General features: G+C 38.3%; 1 protein-coding gene and 1 long non-coding RNA gene across 3 annotated transcripts in view; one reads left to right on the top strand and one right to left on the bottom strand.

The window, feature by feature from the left end:
* Positions 1–956: 956 nt before the first annotated feature.
* On the bottom strand, positions 957–5,443 carry LOC141963839 (uncharacterized). The gene is made up of 3 exons (XR_012634218.1): positions 4,955–5,443; positions 3,544–3,604; positions 957–1,583 (listed from the first exon to the last, which is right to left on the bottom strand). It is a non-coding gene; the product is annotated as an uncharacterized LOC141963839 (long non-coding RNA).
* A 639-nt stretch (positions 5,444–6,082) lies between these two features.
* CDH8 (cadherin 8) overlaps positions 6,083–22,707 on the top strand; it is a 151,493-nt gene continuing 134,868 nt past the window's right edge. For both annotated transcript variants that reach the window (XM_074912950.1, XM_074912951.1), the window contains exons 1-3: positions 6,083–6,423; positions 21,363–21,453; positions 21,547–21,809. In XM_074912950.1, the coding sequence (XP_074769051.1) occupies positions 21,372–21,453; positions 21,547–21,809 (345 nt within the window). In that variant the 5' untranslated portion in view covers positions 6,083–6,423; positions 21,363–21,371. The remainder of the gene's footprint in view (positions 6,424–21,362; positions 21,454–21,546; positions 21,810–22,707) is intronic.

The raw sequence follows: 22,707 nt of genomic DNA on the forward strand, positions 1-22,707 counted from the left end.
TGCCTTTTTTTTAATATATATTTATATTCGTGTAGAATTACTTATTTTCTAAACTGGTGACAAAAAGTACTTTCATTATGGCCTCATTCAATCACTTGCTGATAAAGAATGGGATATAGGTGTCTATATGAGTGCTTCCATTTTTCACAAATTAGTGTGTATTTTTAGAGGGTAATCCTGTTTGCCTTAGAATAGCTAAAAATAGATTTCAAAACTAGGATTATCAGTGGTGTCCAGCACTTAAAAAAAATTTTTTTTAAAAAAACCCAACTAAAGAAAACACAACAACCCACAACCAACCAACAAAACTCTAGACACATAATTAGGCATTTTGTTTTTAAATCTTGTTCTAGGGTCGTGGTTTTGCTGATGAATGTTAATTTCCTTTTGCAGATAGACAAGACTGTTGTTTTGATTCTGATAACACTGAAAACTGTTTGTGTCTCAACAGCATTTGCACAATGTCTGGAAGAATTATTGGGCTTTATTTAACTAATACCTCTGAGAATAAAAACTTGACAGCAAAGGGGGTGATTTGGTTTTACGTAGAGGAGATAATTCATTTATATCCACACAATTAATGCAGTGAACACTGAATTTCTCTTTCCTCTGAGAAGAAAAGCAGTGTTATGCATTACTTTGGGATTTAGAAGAGTGGCTGTTAGGAAAAAGGGGAAAAAAAGAATTATTTTAACCTGCTTAATTACTGCACACTAGAGGGCACTTGAGGTAGAGCAAACAATATTTGCACAGCTACTGAAACAGATCCAGTTACCTATATTCACAAGGCATATTGAAAACTAAAAGATTCACTTTCTAAATTGTATCCAGAACATTATTGTACAAAAAAAGTTTATTGCCTTGATATAATTTTCTTTTGTCTTTATCTTAGTGTTTGATGTACAAAAGAAAGATTTGTTCTTCTAATAGTCAACCTGACAGTAACTAATCAAGATTGCAAACAGTACTCAAGGAATAATAAAACCCGATGATAATGTGGTGTTATTTTTATGCACTCTATAATATCATTGGTGCATATGGTACACAAATTAGTTGTTGGGGTTTTTATGTTTTAAAATCTCTAGAGAGTAAAGGGGGCTCAGAACTAGTTATGTTTTATTTTACTAAATGAAGTAATTCTGGGATGGGAAAAGGATTTGCTAAGGGCCCAAAGGCCCAGTGCTGCTATTGGGTTAAACCTTTATTTCAGTTTGACAGTCCATTGACTGGAAATGGAATTTCCACGGTTATAAGAACGTGTTTGTCCTATCAAAGCAAAAGTACCTTAGTCAAAATGAATGCATTTGTTTCTTATATATCAAGTAACAAGGGAATGGACTTTGATTAGACATCTTTCACAGAAAGTCAGACTGGAAAGCAAGTATTTTTAGGTGATTGAGAATCATTTTTGTCACTTATGGATGCCATTGCTTTATGGTCTGTTCTTTCTTCGGTGAGGGTTTTTTTCAAGCTTTCTGTTCCAGTGTTGGGTATTGAATTTTAACTGGTTTTGATCTCTATAAAGAGATTTGGCATTCCTTTGTAAATTCTTCACTTAAGTTTCTCAGCGTTTCTAGCTTGACCTGTTAAAATGAAACCATGATTTGTCAATACAAAAAACAAACCCAAAACAAAACCCCAACAAACCACCTCACAACAACAACAAAAAAACACCTATCCCAAAAGATATACCTTTATCTCATGGGGCATCTATATCCTTTCCTTTGTTTTAATCTATAGTATCAGTTGTAAGCATTATATAATGGAATTTTTTCAAGTTACGGATGTCTTACTGACTTCCCAAATATAGTGGATTATTATGTTTCATGTAACTGTATACAAGCATGTTTTAAAGATTGCAAGACAGCGATAAGAACCTATATTCTAAAGGTAATTGTATATCTTTCTGTACTGCCATAGTGAATGATAAAAACACACATTTTATTCAGAAATGTTCTGGACTTAAGTCTTCTTGTTTCTTAGTTTATGGAATGTGAATGCTAGGCTTTCAAAGCAATTTAAATTTAGGAATAATCCCTCATATAACTTAAACAAAAGGTACAAACTAGGTAGAGCATTTGGATATTGCCTGAGAAAACAGCATTGAATTTAAAGCTTTAATAGAATAATGGTAGGTTATACCACTGTTATTTAAACTTGCTTGAGTAACTTTCAAATCAGTTATTAATTTTATTAATATTACTCCTAATTGGCATGCCAGTGGTAATCTCTGTGAGCAAAAGTAGCTTGCATTTATCTTGATCAAGTAATTCACACCGGACTCATTAACCTCAAGTATTTGGGATCAGGCCCTATATTGTGCATTAAAAACTGAAATCGGCTATTGATGCTTTGAGGGAAATATCTCATTACTAGATGATCTGATGGAATAAAATCTGAATATGAGGAATTAACGCAGTGGTTTCTTTTCCAGGTATTCTTTCCTTCACTCTCACCCCACACATTTCAAGTTCCTGACTCTTGCATTGTTATTTAAATGAGATGACGCTCAACACTTACATCAGCAGCAGCCCTTGTAAGGCTGTGTTGTGATTGAGTTGCCCCTTAAGAGCTCATTTCGAGTCACTTCTGTTGAATATTTTTAAGCAGTAAGGTCTAAATTCTCTGTCTTCAGAAAACAGCTTATTGCACTGCTTTGCAATGCGGAGGAACAAAGAATTACATGATAATCAACAACTGTTTTCACAGAAATACAAAAGGGTGAAAAGATGCTTGAATTTCATTATGCCATGCATTTTTAGATGATAGTCAGATATTTCCAGTCTGTATATGAATAAGAAGTGACATTGGGGTTTTAATACTTCTTACTCATAAAAGCAAAGTAATATGGAAGAAAATCTCCATGTTGTCTTCCAAGAAGAGGTTAATTTTTTTCAGTCTTATCAGCCACAATCAGTCAAAAAAATCCACCAAAACAAAAATCCTCCAACCAAAACCAAAAATCCCTACAACAAAATGACACACAAAAAAGGAAAAAAAAAATAAATATTCAAAACCACCCCCACCCACCTCCAAACCAATGCATTTTGTGAAGCTCCTCTGTAATTTTTTTTTTCCTGGTACAAAGATTTAATATTAAAAATTGAATTCCAGGATGCATTCAGTCACATTTTGCAGATTATTTTTTTCTTCACTACAGTTATTAAACTAAATCTTGATCCCATTTCAATTGGAGTCAGAGCTGCTTTTTGCTTAAAAAAATGAAATGACCACTTAGAAGTATCTTCCCTGTAATATGTATTTAAGATATTTAAGAGGAAACAATTTTTAGCCAGCATACTCATCAGTGCTATGTGATATTGTGTGTGTATATATAGATCTCACTATGATAAATATCATTAAATCATTTAATTTGGGAATAATGCATAAAATTGTAGATGTTCCTTTGCTATTCTAAGATTATTTTTAAGTTAAATATATTAATCTATAGACTTATTCCTGTCAAGACTTACTCCATCGTCTGAAAGGCTTTCCAGCAGGGGAATCCATGGATGACATAATCCATTTTAACAAGACACTTACCACCCTCTCCTACAACAACTTGAGGATGAAAGAGCACAGCATTTGCCCCAGTAATTTCCAACTGCAAGAAAGGTCACATAGAACAAATGGCAAAAGTCAAAGGTTGAAATCAAAACAAAAACTCAACTTTTAAGCTGTACTTGGAGGTACAACCTTTCTTCCCACACACAACTGTACTGCCTGTTTAAAGCACAGGCACAAGGGATCTAACCCATTCTTATTAGTGAGAATTTTTACTCTTGGTTATTTCCATCAGGTATTTTTAATAAAAATGAAAACAAGGTGTGCAAGTACTCTTCCTGAGAGTAAGTTCTTAAAAAAAGAAAAAAGTTTGAAAACTGTCATTAATTACCAGGAGTAAAGACAAGCTAAACATCCTGATGTTTCCTTGTGACAGTATCTATAGTCTTACTGTGCTGTTCAGTTGGTGGAAAGATGAGGGAGCAAAATACCCTTTGCCTTAGCGGAACCCCAGGTAAAGGAAGCCACATTTCTGATGTTATCTATTGCACTGCAAAGTGTTTTGTATTTCCCTCAAGGCTCTCTGCCTGCTTCAAGTATTGTGTGTTTTATATCCATCCTTCTCCAAGGAATCATCCCAGGTTCACAGCTTGGAAAGTAAACGTTTGGGCTGAGGGAAGTGAAGAAATAGATGTTTCTTCATTGCCCTTGAAAAATGTCAAATTCTGGGTACATTATGCTACGTTCTGATGAGTTTGAGACACTTCAGAATGAATATTTGTGCAAGAAATAATGCACCTGTTATCTGCAGTAACTTGCATTTAGTTAGTGAAGCACATAAGAGCTCCAAATGCAGGTTACTTTCACTGTCTTGCCATGCGTGCATGCACACATAGCATCAGCATGAAAAATAAGATTAACAATCATGAAACTAAATTATATGGTATTCTTACTATATAGGATATCTGTAATCCTAGACAGATCTTCAACAATATAGTCATCTTATTTTTTACTTAAAGTTAAAAGGTTTTCAGATTATATCAATGAGTTTAAGATCACCAGCCATTTAAAAATACAATTGAGCAACGAACCAGCTTTTAATAATAGAGGAGCACCGTGAACGCTTGTCTTAAATACAACATAATACTGGTCAAGGGAAGTTGGAGAATGAAGATGGAACTGAGTGCACTTAAGCTTCCACAACAGCTCTAGTTAAGTGTTGAATCAATCCTCCATTTTAAGAGTTGTCGTCTGCACCTGGCCGTGTCTATACCTTGTGTCCCTAGCACAATAATGACCCCTCCTCTGCTGGTAAACACTAAACTTGGGGAAAAAATATAGGTGGTGGTAACATTTCGAGCTATGATATATGTAATTATTAAATATAATGCATTTACTCTGCTAATAGGTAATAGATGCAGCACAAAAATGAAGAAAACTCAAACTCAACTGCTCAAGGAGGTGGGCAGAGGGGCTGCTGTGACCTCTGCCAGGGGGCTGGCTGCCCTCGGCGGGGGCAGCCCTGCCCGCAGCCCTGCCCGCAGCCCCGCCGAGCCCGCACAAGGGATGAGCAACCTTCAGCTCTTGAAAGCCACCGGCAGTGGAGGGCACTCAGTGCTCAGGGTCCCTCCGCCGCTCGCCAGCGCTCCGCACGCTGGGGCTGTGCAGGTACCAGCGCTGCCAGTCACAAAGAGGATCTGGAAACTGGGCGATGGTCAACAACTTACTGTACCGCGGTTGCCCTTCGGCCATCGCTTGCTGGGTGGAGGTCTTGGCTCTGTTCTGCGTTTAGGCTGGTTCAGGCGCCTGCTTATAATTTGATTGCTTTAAAACAGCACGGGAGAAAATTTAAATGCCTGGCGTTCTTTGGGGCTTGTTTGGAAGAGGGTTTTTAAAGGATGCCCTCCCTGTCCCCGGAGTGTCCGCCCGTCTCTTCCGCGGCGCCGGTCACGGGGATGGGGGCTGCCTCCTGCCCCTCCCGCCCGCTCCGTGCCCCTCCGCAGCCCGCCGCGGGGTCCGGCCTCCTCCCGCCGCCCTCCCGGCGCCGCAGCCCCCGATCCCGGTGCGCTGTGCCCGCGGCCCGGCCCTGCCCGTCTGCCGGCGGCCCCGGCCCCGCTTCGTGGCGGGCGTCGCCTCCGAGGGCGGGGGCTCCGCTCCCGCGCCCTCTGCCCCCGCGGCGCTCCGGCTCCCGGCACGTCCCGGCCCCGGCGGGCGCCTCCCCGGTGGCCCCGCGGCTCGGAGCCCGGCTCCCCCAGAGCTCCCCCCGGGCTCCCCCAGAGCTCCCCCCGCCCTCAGCGGGGGCCGCGTCGCGCCCGCGCCCTTCCCGCCCGGCCTGAGGGAAATGCCCCGGCTCGGAGTTGGCGGTGCGGGCGCCTGCCACGGCTCCGGGGGACCGGTGGCTCCACGGTTTGTGGAAAAGTTGTGTGCTTACCGGGTTAAAGGCGGGGTGGGGGGGTGTGAAGGAGAGGGAGGGGGAAAAACCACCACCCAAAACTGCTTACATGAATTTCCAAGCGCTAGACCTGCCTCCGAGATCAGCCCAATAAGAGCTGTCAGGGGAGGCTCCCAGCTCACTTTTCCACATCACTTCACAGTTACATTTGGCAGGCAGGCACGTTGGAGCGCTCACACCCGGAATTAGTGGATTTATTTGGAATATCCCTGCTTTCCTGGAGACGTGCTGCTGCTGCTGGCTTGTGCAAAGGGAGAAATTAATAACTGCACTTTAGCATGCAGGCACAGAAACCCGAGAAGCCAAGTAACCAGCATCTCCTCCAGCATCAGCAGCCTCAAAAAGCATGAAAAGAAAATCTGGAGAATCCTGCCTGTTCACAGGGACTGGCTAATGTTTTTTACCTCACCCTTTCAATCCATGCGTGAAGTGACTGTCAGCAAGCGGTTTCCTTGGTCCTTCAAAGAGTGAGTATTCATTTTATTAATATTGTTTATGTCTCGCTGGCAGAGGACTGTCTCTCTGTAGATTTCTTTTTGACTTAGTGTCTGTGTTCTTGCAAGGTGCACTGTGTGAGTGCCTTCCTCGTTAATAGGTACGGTATTAGGCTGAACTGTAGTGGCTCATTAAGTCGGGTGTTTTGAAATTCCCGATAATGAAAATGTCATGGGATGCTAGTTAGGATTTTTTTTATTCCCTTGGGAGGAGGAGTGGTGGTGCTGTGGCTATTTCTCCTCCTGTTTTGATTTTTTGGGGTGGGTGGGTTTTTTTCTTCCCTTCTTCTCCCCCCCCCCCCCCCCTTAAAGGATCAGGCGGACTTTGAATCACAGAAGGTTGCTTCGAAGGCTGGAGAACCCGTTTCTTTTCCTTGTTTTCTTATTTAGTACAATAAATCTCTGGGCTATTTCACTGTGTTGAATAGATGCAGGGCTGCATTCATGCATTGAAATAGATTGCAGTTTTCGTGCTGAGAATAAAAATCACCCACCAGCCAGATATGTAAATAAGGGAGGAGGAGGCTGGAAGAAATGGGGGGGGGGGGGCAATGGAAATCCCCCTGATTTATCATCACCTTCCCTCCCCCCAAAGCTTTGCACCCCCTAGGTAAATACACAGGTATGGTATGGTAGCTTCCTTTCCTACTTTCAGAGAGGAAAGCATCGTAGAAATACTCCTTTTCCTCTTAAAAGCTGACATGGGAATGAATCTTCAGCTCTAACTAGCCAGGAGTCATCCCTGTCCCACAAGTTGTTTTCCTTCCCTTTCTTTGGTTGACTAAACAGATAATGCACCCAGCTGAAACTTCGGAGAGGGAGAAAGCCCCTTAGCTCTAGTTGCTCGTTAGTTGCATCACTGCCAAGGCTCCCAGAGAAGAAATGCAGGAGTCTGTTGACCCCTGAAGCTGGCTGTTCCACTAAATGCTTCATCTTCTCTTTGAGGAAGGCAGAGGAGTAACACATCCTTACATTCTGCTTGGCTACAAGATCTTCTGGGTAGCAGCATCCCAATCGGGAGCCCCAAGCTGTCAGACAGCATCCCTGCTAGACAGTATCAGACCTGTACACGGTGCTTGGCTGGGGAGACTGGGAGGCACTGCAAAGCTTCAGCACAGAAAGCCTATGGCAGTTTCTGTGTGGATATTATAGAAGAGATTAATTCAAATCCTTATTTAGACACTGCCTACCGCCATGAAGGTGACACCACTTAACACAGGCAGGAATTCCTCTGTGGTTCGTTACTGTTCAGTCATGTCTTGAATCTGTCTCAATTCAAACAGTTTGCGTTCAGTACCAGACTAAATAGAGTGGAATCAATCCAACCTGGCACATAACGGCGTTACACAAACCTGCTCGTGTTGCCAACAGGTATCAAACTCTGTGCCCTCACTTCTCCCTCCCTCTTCCTCTCTTTTAGACAGGCACAAACACACACACTCTGTTTCACACAGACAAGTCTATCTTTCTTTCGTCTGAAAGTAGGAAAAAAATACTCGTACAACTTCCATGAAGGCTGACACTTCTAAACAGCCAACTTAATCGCATAAACAGCTCTCTATTTGTGTCTCTGGGTACCACAGCCAGATGTTTTTCTGGGGGTGCTGATTGTAAGAACTCAAATAACATTAACTGTTTATTGTTCAAAATCTACCATGTTAGTGCTTAATAGAAGGGAAGCTAACAGCTGCTCACTTCAGTTTCAATTAAAGAAAGCTGATAACTACCAAAGCTATAGATAAAGAATCCCCTTAACTTCACTCATCCTTTTTTGGAAATTCTTCAAGAGTTTCTCTGCAGTAAGGCTAAAGAGAAATACGCAGTAGTTTTGTATGAATGATGTTTCTCCTCTACATTCAATACCAGACTGTTATGAACAAGAAGAGCCTTCACAATAAGCTTATCAGTAAATATAAATAAATAATAAATACATTCAGAAGATTGAAAAATTTCCCCAGTGTATAATTTACCTGTCTCAAATAAAATGATAAAGCAGCTGGAAGAAGTTAGTATTTTGCATACCTGTGAAATTATCAAATTTCACACCCATAAAATGTGATAACATCGAAACCCAAATGCTCTCTGTGGTGTCATCTCCAGACTTAATTGTATGAATGTTTGTGACGAACACCCTAGGAAGGGAAGTGATTATTATGTGATGTTCTAGTCTAAGGTTTTCATCCGTTCAGCCTTATTGTTCTACCTTATTGCATACAGAATGAGCACAGCTTTATGCTAGCTTCCTCCTAGTCTTGCTATTTATTAACGCTCCCTTCTTTTTTAAAAACTTGCATCCTGGCTATAAAGAACTTTGATTTCCATGCCTAGTTGTAAGCTGAGGGTCTTCAGTGTCCTCAGACTGAAGTATTTAATGAAAGTTGGTTCTGGAGTTATACAGGTGAGCAATTTTTTAACTGATTAGGCTTGCTAGCCAAGAAATTAACTTTGGACATTTTCTTCAATATTAAAAAATTCAATAAAAAGTATGTGTGCCCGCTTAATAAATGCAGCTGGTTTTAGTAAGTATCCCTGTATAAGATATCTAGTCCATTTACACCTCTCATTAAAAAAAACAAATTAAATTTCATCTTTGTGAGATGAGGTAGAATCCTCCTTATATGAAGTCGCTCAGTGCTTTTTCAATATAGTTTAGTCATCCCCATCAGTGCCTACTACTGAAGTCAGAAACAGACTTGTAAAGGGGAAAGCAGTCAAACAATCAGGTTTAAATTAACTTTCTTTGTAATCTTCATAATTTTTTTAATAATATTGCACATTTGCCAAATAAATTAGCTGGTCCCTGGACGCTTTATCTGTATCACTGTTAACATATACTGCGTTGTCTTCTCTAGGAAAAAATGTTATTTGTACTCCCTTCTTCAGGATATAGAACTGTTACAAGTAAGAACACACAATCAGCCATGGATGTAGATTTATGTCTATTACCCCTTGAAGTACTTCCTGAATTTTCTTTCTTCTCGCACAGTTGCAGATTTCATCTTTTTAAATCTTCATTTCGGGATACCTAAGTGCCCTATAGACTTAAGCTGGGAGCTTTTTCAGCCACTTATTGAAATTAGGGGCCTGGAATCCACCCACCTGACCCTTGATACGTACAGATAATTTCAGTTCCAAAACTTGAGAAAATTTCAAGGGGAGAAAATACTGACCTCTAAGTTCATGAACAAGAAGGAAATGTGAACGCAGACTTTAAGCTTCTGGTGCTGCCTATCTCTAAGTGATGATTATGCATACTCTGTAACAGAAAGCAACCGCTCATACTACATAGTATAAACAGGTGTTTTAATGGCATATCCAATAACCATAAGATACTGTGTATCTTAGCAGTATTCCTTTTCTATTCTCTTTTCCATTTTGATATTATTTACAGCCTGACCTTTTGGATATACTATTAATACAACTGTATGCTTACTGTATACACTATAGTTGTATCATGAGAGTCTTTCAACTATGAATTTAAAATAATACAAACTAAATTATTTCAGTGGGAGGGAAATGCTAAGGCATTTTGAGCTTGGAACATTTTAAGCATCATTGCTACCCTAAGACCGTATCAATAGAATTAAATTGATGATGGAAACTCAACATTTTTCTTAGTGTTGTTGCCATAGAAAAGGTGGCTCACTTCATAGCTTTCTGAACATAACTATTTGAGCAGGAGATAGACATAGAACAAAATAAAAGTCCAATTTGAGGTTTCAAATGTGGTTTATTTTGAGGTTTTTTTAATTGATTTTTTTTCCCCCTCAGGTAGACCCCGTGTTCTGGAAACTGTTCAACACATTTCTCATTTTGTCAACCAAGTAAATAACATCAACACAGTGACACTTCAACTATATTAATAAAATTTTCTTCCCAACTGATGGTACTGATGGTATCTGAAGTGGTAAGTGCAAGTGAAAGATGATTTCTGAACCACTTCAGTTACCAGCAGATAGAGTTTAAAGCATCTGACTCCAGTCAAGAGACTGATTTCTACCAGCCTTAGTCATCAGAGTAGCCTTTATCCATGAGTTGCAATGAATCTACACATAGAATTGATTTTCCGAGGTGTTGAGCATGATGTGTCTTGTGAAAATCATTTAAAATTGAGAATGATCAGCACCTTGGTTTGGATTTGAAAGTAGTAATGTCAACCAGTCCTAGATCTGAATAAGTGAAACCTTCCATGAGAAGTGTCTACAGCACCCTGCAGTGCCTAAGTCACAGGCAAGCTCAGAAATGTGATTCTTAGTGTGTCTTGCTCAGGTCTTTGTAACTGGATGTGGGAGTTCAAAAACATTATGAAGGCACTCAGTCTTGGCAGTCCTTAGTTCACAGTTTTGGCTTTCTAATTTGGTGTACATTTGTTCAAAGAAGCTTACTCCTGGGAAGCAATGCTCAGCCTAATTTGAGGAACTTGGATAACCATTTAAATTCATTTCCTTTGCAGTCACTGATTTTCATAATCCTATACCTGTGTATATCTTATGTTTTTATAGAGTTTTAATATATATAATAATAATTGTTATATCAAAGCTTCCGAATACTAATGCAAATGAACTGTATGCACTCAGAGGTAATGCAGTTCATTAGTTGAGTTTTGCAGTTGTGCAACACTTTAGATGTGAACCTCTCATGGATTAAATGTAACAGCTATGATTGCCTTTTAAGTAACAGATCATCAGAACTTACTTCTTAACGTTGCAGAAGTTTAGGTTAGGTACTGTATTCTGCTCTGTGGGCTTTATTTTTTGTGCATTTCCAAATGTTAGATTTAAACAAAGAAAGAAATGAAAACCACCAAAACATAAACTTCAACTTGTCAACTGCCACAGAAATAAGATTCATGTTGGAGGACCCTAATTCTTTCTGAACAACTCATTTAGATTGATGGTAAAACTGCTATCAAATTCAATGATGCAAAATTAAAGACCTTCACTTCTAATTTCACATTTCAGCAAAAAAGATTTGAGTAGGTTTACTGCAGCAGTACTGTATGTAGTTAGAAAAGTCCAGTTATGTTCGCATTTTTCCTTTCTAAAGATTTTTTTTATGTGCGCACACATTTATGTATATGGCTGGAAAGTTTATATGGCTTTCACAAAATCATGATAACCAGTTATAATTTAATATTTTTGGTTTAATCAGAACACATGTCAAGAAAACTTAAGAGTTTTTCCTTAGCTCCTATGTTTTGTTTAATTATGTAGAGAAAACCAATGACAATGAAAGCTCCGTTCTATATGAAAAGAAGCTAGAAAGCAATATATTTATGTTCTCTATTAATATTTAAACATTTTTCAGCAAGTACAGGATAAGCACATCCCAGCTGCTGAAACTCTTATGATAAACGATGCCCTAGGCAGAGCATGGTTAACACCTAATTCTCAGTCACAGGCCAATCTGTTTGCCTTTTATGAGGTCTCTTCATGTTGTGCACAACTTACCTTTTTTCCTTTCCCTCCTGTAAAAGTGATATAGGCCTTCAAATTATGTAACACACCCTCATAAAAATGAGCATAGGTTTGAGAGATGAGGTTGGCATGAGCTGAAGCTATTAAATCTATATGTAATGCAGTTCTATTTTAGTGAAAGGAAAATCACTTTAATCAGTGGGCTGTAGAGAATAAAAATTACTTCAGTTCATTTCTTCCTCTTACTGTAGAATGAAAACAATGCAGGTACAACTGCTTTTGTCATGTTTAAGTTTCTGGACCACCTTTGTTGGTCAAACAGATTTTGAGTTTCTTTGCTTTCCATTTTGAGCTTCTCAGCACAATGGCATGAGGCAAAGTGATGTTTTGACACACGAGTGGAGTAGCTGACTCCCATAAACCTGAAAACAAATCTTTTTTTTTTTTTTTTTTTCCCCAAAGTATAACAGGTTGAAAGAGAAGGTTGAAAATACCTTTTGTTCTATGATAGATCTAAAATACCTATATTGTCATTTTAATACCTATTCTTTTGGTATCAACTGTCATGAAAAACAAAACAAAACAAACACGAAAAAAAATCCACAAGAAAAAAAAAAAAAACTAAAATGTTGTAGATACTCCTTTCATTGGAAAGGAAATGCAATCAAACAAGTCACATCAAGTGCAAACTGTGGAGCACGTACTGCCCCTTTGTCCTGTATCTGTACAATGTGTAGCACAGTTGGCTTTATGACTGGCATTCCTGATCACTACACAATGCAAGTAATATTAAAGTAGAGAAAATAGTTTTGAAGTACTAACAACACACTTGGTGTTGGGTTTTTTTATAAATGCATTCTGGTTCTGTGCAGTAGTGAACACTTCTGGAAAGACCAACAGCTTTGTATACAAAGTATCAGAGCCTTGGCAGATTTAAAGTTGGCCCAAGTTGATTTTACTATCAGAGAGTAACAAAAATAAGAAATTCCACTGATTCCAATAGAAGTTAAACAGTAAGCATGACATCACAGGGCCAGGATAGTCTTTTTGTTTGTTTGTTTGTTTATTTTTAAAAAAAGGATTTCCTGGAAGTAAAATAGTATAAAAAAGATGTAGGTAGTCACTAACATAAAGTAGACTTTGTAGATGTGTAAAGTATTATGTTAAGCAATTACAGGATAACAATTTGTTACAGTATATTACTTTGATTAAAGAAGATAGATTTCAATGTGATGCACATATAATTTTCTCTTTATCCCAAAGCATTAGTCAAGTTGTGTAATGGCCTATATCCTGTAGCAGCCTCATCTCTACTTCAGAACGCCAGTCACGGTGTTTCCTAGTTAAAGCAACAGAGTAAGGAAACTAAGGAAGGGGAATTTATCTTAGAAAAGCTTCTGTAACCCTTCCTTCCCTCTGCCTCTGAAACAGACCTCTGAAACTGAAGTAAGCTGCTTGTGCTAACAATAATCTTATCAATAGATGAGTAAATCTCCCAATAAATATTAAAGGTCTAAATACTGAAGAAACTGTTGCATTTCTGTACCTGCCTGTGTATTTCTGCATGTCTGTATTTCCTTAGTGCAGGTGTATGGATTCCATCAGCTATATGTCCAATGCAAAGACTGACGAACACTCTGCTTAAAACAGTCTCTTAGCATTTGACACAAGCTTAAGAACTCACTTAATAACCTAAAGAACTGCTCAGATGTCTTCAGCTATAAAGAGTAGCTGAGCATGACTAAGCTTAAAAAAAAAAAAAAAAAAAAAAGTGGCATATCTTTGCATGCTGAATTACTCTGTGTGTGTAGGACAGGACATCTAAGACCAAAAGGAAGAGAGAGGTACTGTCTGTTACCATTGTTGCTAAGTAATTCTTTAGATAACTGCCTTTGATTCTTCAAGCAGCCGTAAGCAAATTGCCATATGTAATATATCAAAATAAACTTGGACAATTGATTTGCACTTGTATTGTCAGGATCATCTCCTGCACATCTCTGACAGCACAAAGTATACTTCAAGTGTACGTCACCCTGCTGCTATAGCAGTTAGCATAACATTTCCCATCTCATTTTCCTTCCTTTGAAATTTCAGGTGCTTGGTCAAAGGAAAGGACATGTGGATAGTGCTATTCTATGTTACAGTTAACACCAGGTGACATAACAGTCCATTAAAATTGCTGTTAGGGAAATTTAGAGCAGCTACAAAGTGTAATTATGATTTGGGGCAATACCTAGAACATGCATGGCCCAGAATGTGGCTGCTGGCTCGCTGCAGTTTTCATCCCCTCTCCGCGGTGCAGTGGTGTGTGCTGCTCGTGGTCAGGATTGCTCAGAGTTCCCTCTCTGACAGAGACTGCTCTCCAAACAGTACATCTGACTCCTGCCTGGCTGTAGCTGAGATGGTGAGAGAAGTTTCATCACTAAAATGTGAATGAATGAATAGAGCTGCATCAGATTGCCATTGTTATATACTAGGAGTCCATCAGTTTTATTTAAGTCGTTTCACTGTCCCTAATTGCTTGTTCTCTTTTCCAGAAGTTACTCTCCACTCAGCTTTGTTGATTCAACTATTTGTCTGACTGCTTTCTAACACATATAGTCAAACTTTCATGTGTTCTTTGGAAGCACAGCTGTTTTCAAAACTTTCTGCTGTTGTCCTGTAGTTTACGGGTTCTTTAGCTGTGCTGATACAACTGCTTGTGCAGCCATGCTGTAAACGAGATCAGTGCAATGATCTGGGTTATAAACTTGAAGGAAAAGACTCCTTTGAAACAGGGTTTTGTGCAGGTTTGGGGTTTTTTTTAAACTTAAATTTCACTGATCTGGCTTACAGTGTTGCCTTGCAAATAGACCAACTGCAGGATAGTAAACTGCAGTGAAGAAAGGAATGGAAATGGAGAAGAATTATTGGAAGCATGCAGCTGACATGTTGTGGGGGCGGGGGGGCAAAAAGCCTCTTAAATTAAAATTGCTCTCGGTGGAAGAGGAGCATGAGCAATGACCTAACCCAGCTCTGTCAAAATGATTTGGTTTAAAAAACACCTTACTATTAAAAGTGTTTAAGTTAACAAGATCATTTTGACAGAACTGGGTTAGGGAGTGACTACACATGTCCTTACGCTGGGAGATAAAAGAGACAGTAAAGTCTAGCCAGGCCATGCAAGGGGCATTTTGCAGTGGGCACTGTAAGCATGATCTTAGCTACTCCCACAGTAGCCTGTCTGTTTACAGCCTTAGTCCTTCATCTCGCAATAAGATGGATAATTGCTTTTAAATTTTAATATTTTGGGTGTTATGTGAGTAATCTTTACACAAATGAGTAATCCACTAAATAACAGTTATTATTTATGGCAAGAAGTACTCATTCCTTTGCAGCAGAAACATGAGATTGCTGACTTATCCAAGGTATTTAAAATCAAATTCAGGTACAATATAATGGATATGTACTGGAAACAGGATGAGTATTTAGCAAAGTTATGTGGGCAAGGATGACATGATTATTTGTTGGTTATGGTGTCTTAATAGTTCTATTGTGATGGACTTTGGTTTGTTCTGCTTTAATGGCAAATTAAAATCCTTACCACAGTTCTCTTACTCATAAAAATTATTCCTACAAGTGAGACTGCAGTGCTAAGGAGTGCTAAAGCCTTATATTTTTACTGTTGAAAACTTAAGGCTCTATTGTGCTGCCAAAAGAGGATCAATGAAGTAAAGATAATTGTGCTTCCCACAGTGGGAAGGCTTTGCATCATGTTGCTGCTATTGACAGAAAAAGACCCTGTCTGAATCCTTGAGAAATGGGACTAGGAAGCATAAGTGGTAGTGTAGCCAATACCTGTAGTAGTAAAAGTAAACCTAAAGAGCTTAAGGAACAGGAAGAACAGTGTGAAGCCAAAAAAATCCCAAAGAAGATACTTTAGCTACTATGGGGACAAACGAACAGAAAGGAGAGAAATGGCCAGAGGCAAAAAAAAAAAAAAAAAAGAAAAAGAAAATAATACTAATTTGAATAATAATGAGAAATTTGCTTGATGTTAACGAAGGAAATGCTAACAGTTACAAAATATCTATATCTGTGTACAAGCTGTCAAAATGGATCCCAAGTTAGCAATAAGTTCCCCTTATTGACCGGGGAAATACAATACCTGATCATGAGCTGTGGGAAACCTGTGATAGTGTAAAGAGAAACTCATTGTTGCTTAATGAATTTCATATAAAGGAAGTCACAAGATGTAAATTTTTGTCAAGGACACCAGATTAACCTTCCTTATTCTTCTAAGACATGTTAAAACTACTACCCACAGCTCAGTTCTGCAGGAATAAGGATCCTTATTTCTGGCAGAAATCAAATTAAATTCATTCTTCTGGACTTGAAAGCCCACGTGGGTCGGATGGAATTTCGAGACTCCAAAGGAAGCATGCAGAATGCACAGGCTATCTGCCTGCTGTCGCACAGCGCTGGCTGAAACTCTCTAGGTGTAAATTAACACCTCTCATCAATTATTCGGGGCTGCTTGTATCATAATGTGTATTTGCTTATATTGAATTAGCATCAAAAATAGAGATTATGCATAAAGTGATCTAAAAAATTTTTACTAGAACTCCATTGCCTTTTATGTATCATTTACCTCCTCAGCTTGTGGCAGTTGGATATCGTTCTTCGGAATGCATGCTGAAGGGGTCATAATGTACAAAATATGAAAGATCCTGAAAATTCTACCAGAAAAACCTGCTTTAGGCAAAGATCACCAACTTTTGTCTGGCATTTCTAGTGTAACTTAATTAAATAAACCAGTACATCAAGTTTGTTTTACCTTAATAACAGTTGTTTGGGTATTGATTAAAATCTACCCTATTGGAATAGTGACGTCAAAGGGCTTAGCTGTTGCATATCATCACTATGAATGGCAAGGTAAATGCAGAATGAAATTAAGAGAAAACTGTTGAAGAAAAACCTTTGTTGCAGTTCTTAAGACAAACCTCTGTGTCTCTTATGTGAAGAAATACTAGAGTTGCTCTAAAATCTTTTAAACTATGATCGTGGTATAAACAATGCATTAGCATTGGAATAAACAGGTTTACTTAATCAGATAGATATTCTATGGTTTAAAACCTAAAAATACATTAAAAATAAACTTAGATTATTTTACTTTGCTTCTTTTTCAATAAGAAGTTTATGTATTAAACTAATTTTATTAACTTTATTAATCTTTTTAACAAATCTGCTGCATTTCAGTGTTCACTTTTCAAAGCTACAAGATGATTCTAAAATAATGGTAGAAAAATTAGTTACATCAGAGATGCTAGCCATTATAAAGCTTCTGCTGCTCATACACAAAAAAAGAACTGTAATCAGTATATATACTACTATAACTCTCTATTGGTCATACCTGGCACTAACTTTATGCAGGTGGTTAACTCATACAAGTAACGCACGTGGATTTCAGTTCTAAAGAGCTTGCAATGTACATTACATGAATTTCTGAGTTTGGCATGCTAGTTATGTTCCAGTGTTTAGTTATAAACTTCCACTTCCTTGTAATCACTTTTTGTGTTGTACTTGCATAAAACTTAAGTACTCTGTGACCTAGAGTAGTATGAGTAGTGCACCAAAATGCATGTTCCTGTTAACACAATAATATTTTTCTAAAACTATATCAGCAAATACAGTAAGTGGAAAACAAACCACTCAGCTTTATCTGTATTTCTCTATTGGTTGTGCATGGAAGATCAAATTTATGAATACAGTCTTACGGTTTTGAAACATAAGACAGTTCTCTGCTACCTGACATAGTGTCACATTTTCTTTCATCTATTTGCTATGTTAAAGCAATTTTTTATATCTTAAATATCACTTTCCCCTCTCAGGGATGAATGAAGAACTAAAGCTGTTTTATAAACAGCTTTGCTGGATTAGAGTTGTATTTACAGTTGCATATATCATACACTATACAGGGAAACCACTTAGAAGAACAGTGAATTTTGTTAAAGAAAACAGCCCAGGGCCATTTGAATACGTGGAAATTCAAAGCAAAAATTATGCTTTTATCAACACCAACAAAATCTTTATGAGGATGGCAATACATTCTTTAAGGGCTGTGTGCTCATCCTCTTTTGGTTGCTTAGCAAAAGGTAGTTCTGGCTACACTGGAATAATTTTGCTATCATTCCATACTCACCACTTCTTTAGATCCTGGCATAATATAAGAAGGGAAAATGCTACTGTGCCTCACCCGCTAGTCTTCCCTGATGGCCAGATCTCCCTTTAGGTGTGGCTTTTTAATCTCATTCTAGTGGCTTGATTCAGTAGCCAGATCAGTTTCTCCTCCACATCTAATCCACAGGATTATAATTTAACTACCAGGCATTTCTTAGTTTTCATGTTAGCCAATATGAAAATTGCAGGGCCAAGTATTTAAAAATGCTTTCCATTGGCTCCCAAACACATACATGGTGTTCTGCTCCCAGGAATGGAGACGAAAATTCATTTCCAAATTTGTAAAGAAACATGGGGACAGTGCAATCTCCATGCATTGCACAAAGTAAATGCCACGATTCACTGATAGAGCAGTGTATCCCAAATGAGAGTCTCTTTCTCAAATAAATGTCAAAAGGCTCCAGCAGTCTAGGTTCAACTGTAGAGAAATTTATCCAGCTCTACTGGATACAGTAGACAGTTACACACTGATCATATTCCCCAGCAGTACACCAATACATGCAAAAGCTCCATCAGATTTTTTTCTTTAGCCAGCACTGCCTAAGGCTTGCCTAACTTTCCTGTTGGTACTTGAGAATCTTGCAGTTTTGCATTCATTGAGTTGTGTACCTGTAGTCTTCACAGAGTTACTTCATTGAGTTAAGGTTAATGACATGGTATGTGCATTACAGTTTTGGTGTGCATTTGACTCTTGTTTGCCTTAAGGTATTGCTGAATAGGGAGCTCCTGTGAGAACAGACCAGTCACAGCGAATCTTACGCATTAGTGCTGGTGGATAGGACCTAAATGTGATTGAAGTGAAGAGTAACAGACAGGAAGTCTGGGGGAGGAACTGTGGATGGATGCACTGAAATGAACTTAATGCTTGCCAAGGATTCAGAGTGACATTCTGAAAAACAAATATCCTGTTCTTTCTTCAAACAAAAATGTTTGTGTGAGCATCGTATTGTTTTATCTCACTTATTTTATCTCTTAGAAAGCAGCCTGTGTAGATTAATTAGGAATTGTTTTCAAAAAGCTTCTCGAATATGAAAAGAAGTGCTTTATTATTATTTGGTCCTGTGAGTAAAAAGAACTATACCAGCTTGTACTGGAAGAGTAAGAAAGTCAGTCATAGCTCACTTGGTTCTTTTTAAGGCTTTCTCAGACAAAAGTGTAATGTACTCTTTTGCTTCTGGTGGGCCTCTATTTCTGGGTCAAAAATCACTTCGTATGTAAAAAAATAAAAGCTTGGCTACAGAAAAGGACTCTCAATTTGCATTTTCAGTTTATGCCTCCAGTTTTGAATTTAATCCTGGATATTCTTTGAGGATTATGTTGATTACTCTGTTTTACAGTGGTTCTATTTCTCCTGTGTTTCAATTCTTGCTCCATTGGAGAACTCAGAAAGATCTGTCCCCTGGCAGACACACACCCACAAGTCCACTCACCATATGCACAAGGATCCCATACAAACAAATTTAACTGCTTTTATTGAAAGTTTGGCTGTTTCTCCCTTTTGATACCTTCCACCACCAAACATGACCCAGGAAATCTATTTTTTTAGTGTGTGCCAGGAGGCAGCAATAGTGACTTCTGTTTAATTTCCTAGACTGAAGAAGGTTTTCAGAGGGTGCCTTGACAGACCCTTCCCATCAAGCTGTTAGACGGTTTGCTCCTTGTCCTTTTCCCTTTTCTGGGATTGAAAGAATGCCAAGAGATTGAAGGGCCTCTCTTATTCCCCTCACATTTTCCCCAGAATTTCATTGTAAGAGCATACTGTATTCTCTGATTTCTTTCTTTCCATCTCGGTCGCCAATGAGGCCTAAACAGTGTTTCTAAGCCACACAGTTACTTCTGTAATGGATATTCACCTCATTCTTGATGCATTGTCAAAGCACTGCACTATTAGCTTACCATTCTTCCATGCTACTTGAGATATTGAGTTTTAGTTTGATAACAGCTCTTCTTTCCCTTTAACAAGACAAGTTTCTCACAGTTTCAGGTTTTCATGCAACAGATTTCACAGTTGCTTTGGCAATTACTGAAGTTTAAAAAAAAATTACTTTTTATGTTGTTTGCTTTTAAAAATCACAGATGACTTCTACTGGTTTTATTCATGTTTTCGGGTATTTTTCTTCCATGAGTGTATATGAACCTAAAAAAACCCCAACAAACCCACCCACCCCCCCAAAAAAACCCCAACCCCTAGAGATTTTCACAGACATGTAACACTGGGAACTCGTTTTAAAGTGGAAAAAAAAAACAGCTGAAGACACAGTGTAAGCTTAAGAATGGACTCTTCTACCTATCTTATATATAGTGGTTTCTCATGAGATCGTTTGGATATGAATCAGTCAAAGAAAATGTATCGGGAATCTTTTTACACAACTCCAGCCTCATTAGAGTAGCAGTAATGCAGCCTTTCTCCCTGAGCCGTGTCCCATCTATCTTTCTAAGTGATCCATGGCTGTATTTCAGGTTTTGCCAATCACTCTGGCATTAGCAAGTCCTACTGTGTTAACTTGCTTGTCCATTTCAAGGAATATTTACACTGAGATGAAACCTGATGTGGCCTTCTAATACATGAAAGGGTGGGTAGGGAAAGAAAGGCAAAATGCTCCCAAGTGTCCATCAAGGAAAAAGCCTTTGAAATAAAATCTGGCTCTGTTTTCTCTGAAAGTGAGAGACACTGAGAGTCCTGTAGTGCTGATGTGCATAAATGAGTTTGCTTAGGTCCTGCTGGTGGGCTGGTGTAGGGATCATGGATTTCACAGTGGATGTATCAGTGCTGTTCCTCTGCTGGGCTGTGGAGGTTTTGCTGAGCTGTGTGCTCCTACATCTAGATGATTGCTAAAATGAGAAGGTACTGCTGGAGCCTTGTATGCTTACAAGGAGTAATTTTTTTTTTTTCTTGTGGAGGAAAGGAGAGTAAGTCTGTACACAAGAACATTATTTTGTTTGACTTATTATTTGACATACTAAGTGTTTACAGTTGACTACATAAAAAGTACAAGCTAGCAAGAAGGCCAAGAGCTTCTTCAGACCCAAAGACAAACTGCAAGCAAAATCTTTTCCTGAGTGTGTGTAATCTGGGTCTTCTCTCACTATTTCAGGCAATGAAGGAATTCACAGAATCACTTTTTTTTTTTTTAACCTATTTAATATGCACTAATACTATGTGCTACAAATGTAAATGTATGTCTTATTTATGATATAAAAGTAAATAAATTTTTTCAGAATGCTTTTCAAATATCTTTAGTCACTGATTTGACCTTTTTTTTTCCCCCCCACCAGGAGTCTTTAATGATTGGAAAACTCAATGGATCATGTTTTTATAATCTAAGCTATTTTTACGTTGACTGTGCTGTAAACACATGGAGGAGCTGTAAGTAAATGTTCTGTACTGCATGATGAATTGGATTGCTACAGTCTGGAGGAAAGCAAAATAATAATTTCATTTCTGTGGTGATTTGCGTAGCTTGTGGTACAATGCCAGAAAGACTAACGGAAATGCTTATGGATACGTGGACTCCATTAATAATATTATGGATTACTGTCCTTCCTTCCATTTATATGGCTCCAATGAATCAATCTCAAGTACTACCAAGTGGATCCAGTACAGGACTAAAAAGGCTAACTGAAGAACAAAGAGTTTTGAACCGTTCCAAGAGAGGCTGGGTATGGAATCAAATGTTTGTATTAGAAGAATTTTCTGGACCTGAACCAATACTAGTTGGCCGGGTAAGGCAAGATTTGTGTTTTTTTTCTCTGAGTATGTAAATGTGTAGCATGTGAAGGCCTTCAGTCATTTGGACTCTTCTAAGAAATTCATAGTTGAGGTGCTCTGTTATTCTGAAATTCTTCTCTAATATCCATATGTTTGTGCTATAAACGTACCTCATTTTATGGATTTGGTTTCCTGATTAGCTAACCTGCTCTTTAGAACAAAATTATACATACTCCATTTGACAAAAGTACAGAATCATGTACATATCCTTGTCATTAGTCACCACTCTTCACCTCTGTCAGCTGAAGATTTTCACCAAAGCAGCTTTTGGGAATATGTTTCTACTCATTCAAAATATTTTCCTGTTCATTCATTCAAAAAGTTTATTACAGCTATAGGTCGTTTTCTATCTTCAGCCTGACTACAGAGAGGTTATTTATGCTCTGAGAATTTTTAAAAACAAAAAGGGAAGTGTGGTATATAGAGCAAATTACAAGGTACTAGTTCATAGGGAGGTCTTGATATGCACACATACAAAATAACATTATTGCCACAGGATTTGTAAATTACTTCTAAAGTTAGGAAGATAACACAAGGAAAATTATGTTTTTCTGTGTGTCATAGCTTGCCTGTTACCTTAAACCTTTGACTGTTGCCATGCATTACCTTATTCTGTAGTTGAGTGTATTACTCCCAGTCAGAGAATTAGCCTTGAGCTTTCTATAAAAAAAGAGATCATGGGCCATCGCATTCATCAGGAATGAATTATCTTTAGAATTATTTTTAGAAAAGAATTATCTGTTTCTATAAATGCATGTTTGGCCAATAGTGAGCTGTTATACATACCTTGATTGTTTATCACTAAAGTTCAGTTCCCTTGGAATAACCAGGTACATTATTACCTGACTACTG

Source organism: Athene noctua, chromosome 9 (assembly GCF_965140245.1).
Source record: "Athene noctua chromosome 9, bAthNoc1.hap1.1, whole genome shotgun sequence".
Taxonomy (NCBI): Eukaryota; Metazoa; Chordata; class Aves; order Strigiformes; family Strigidae; genus Athene; species Athene noctua.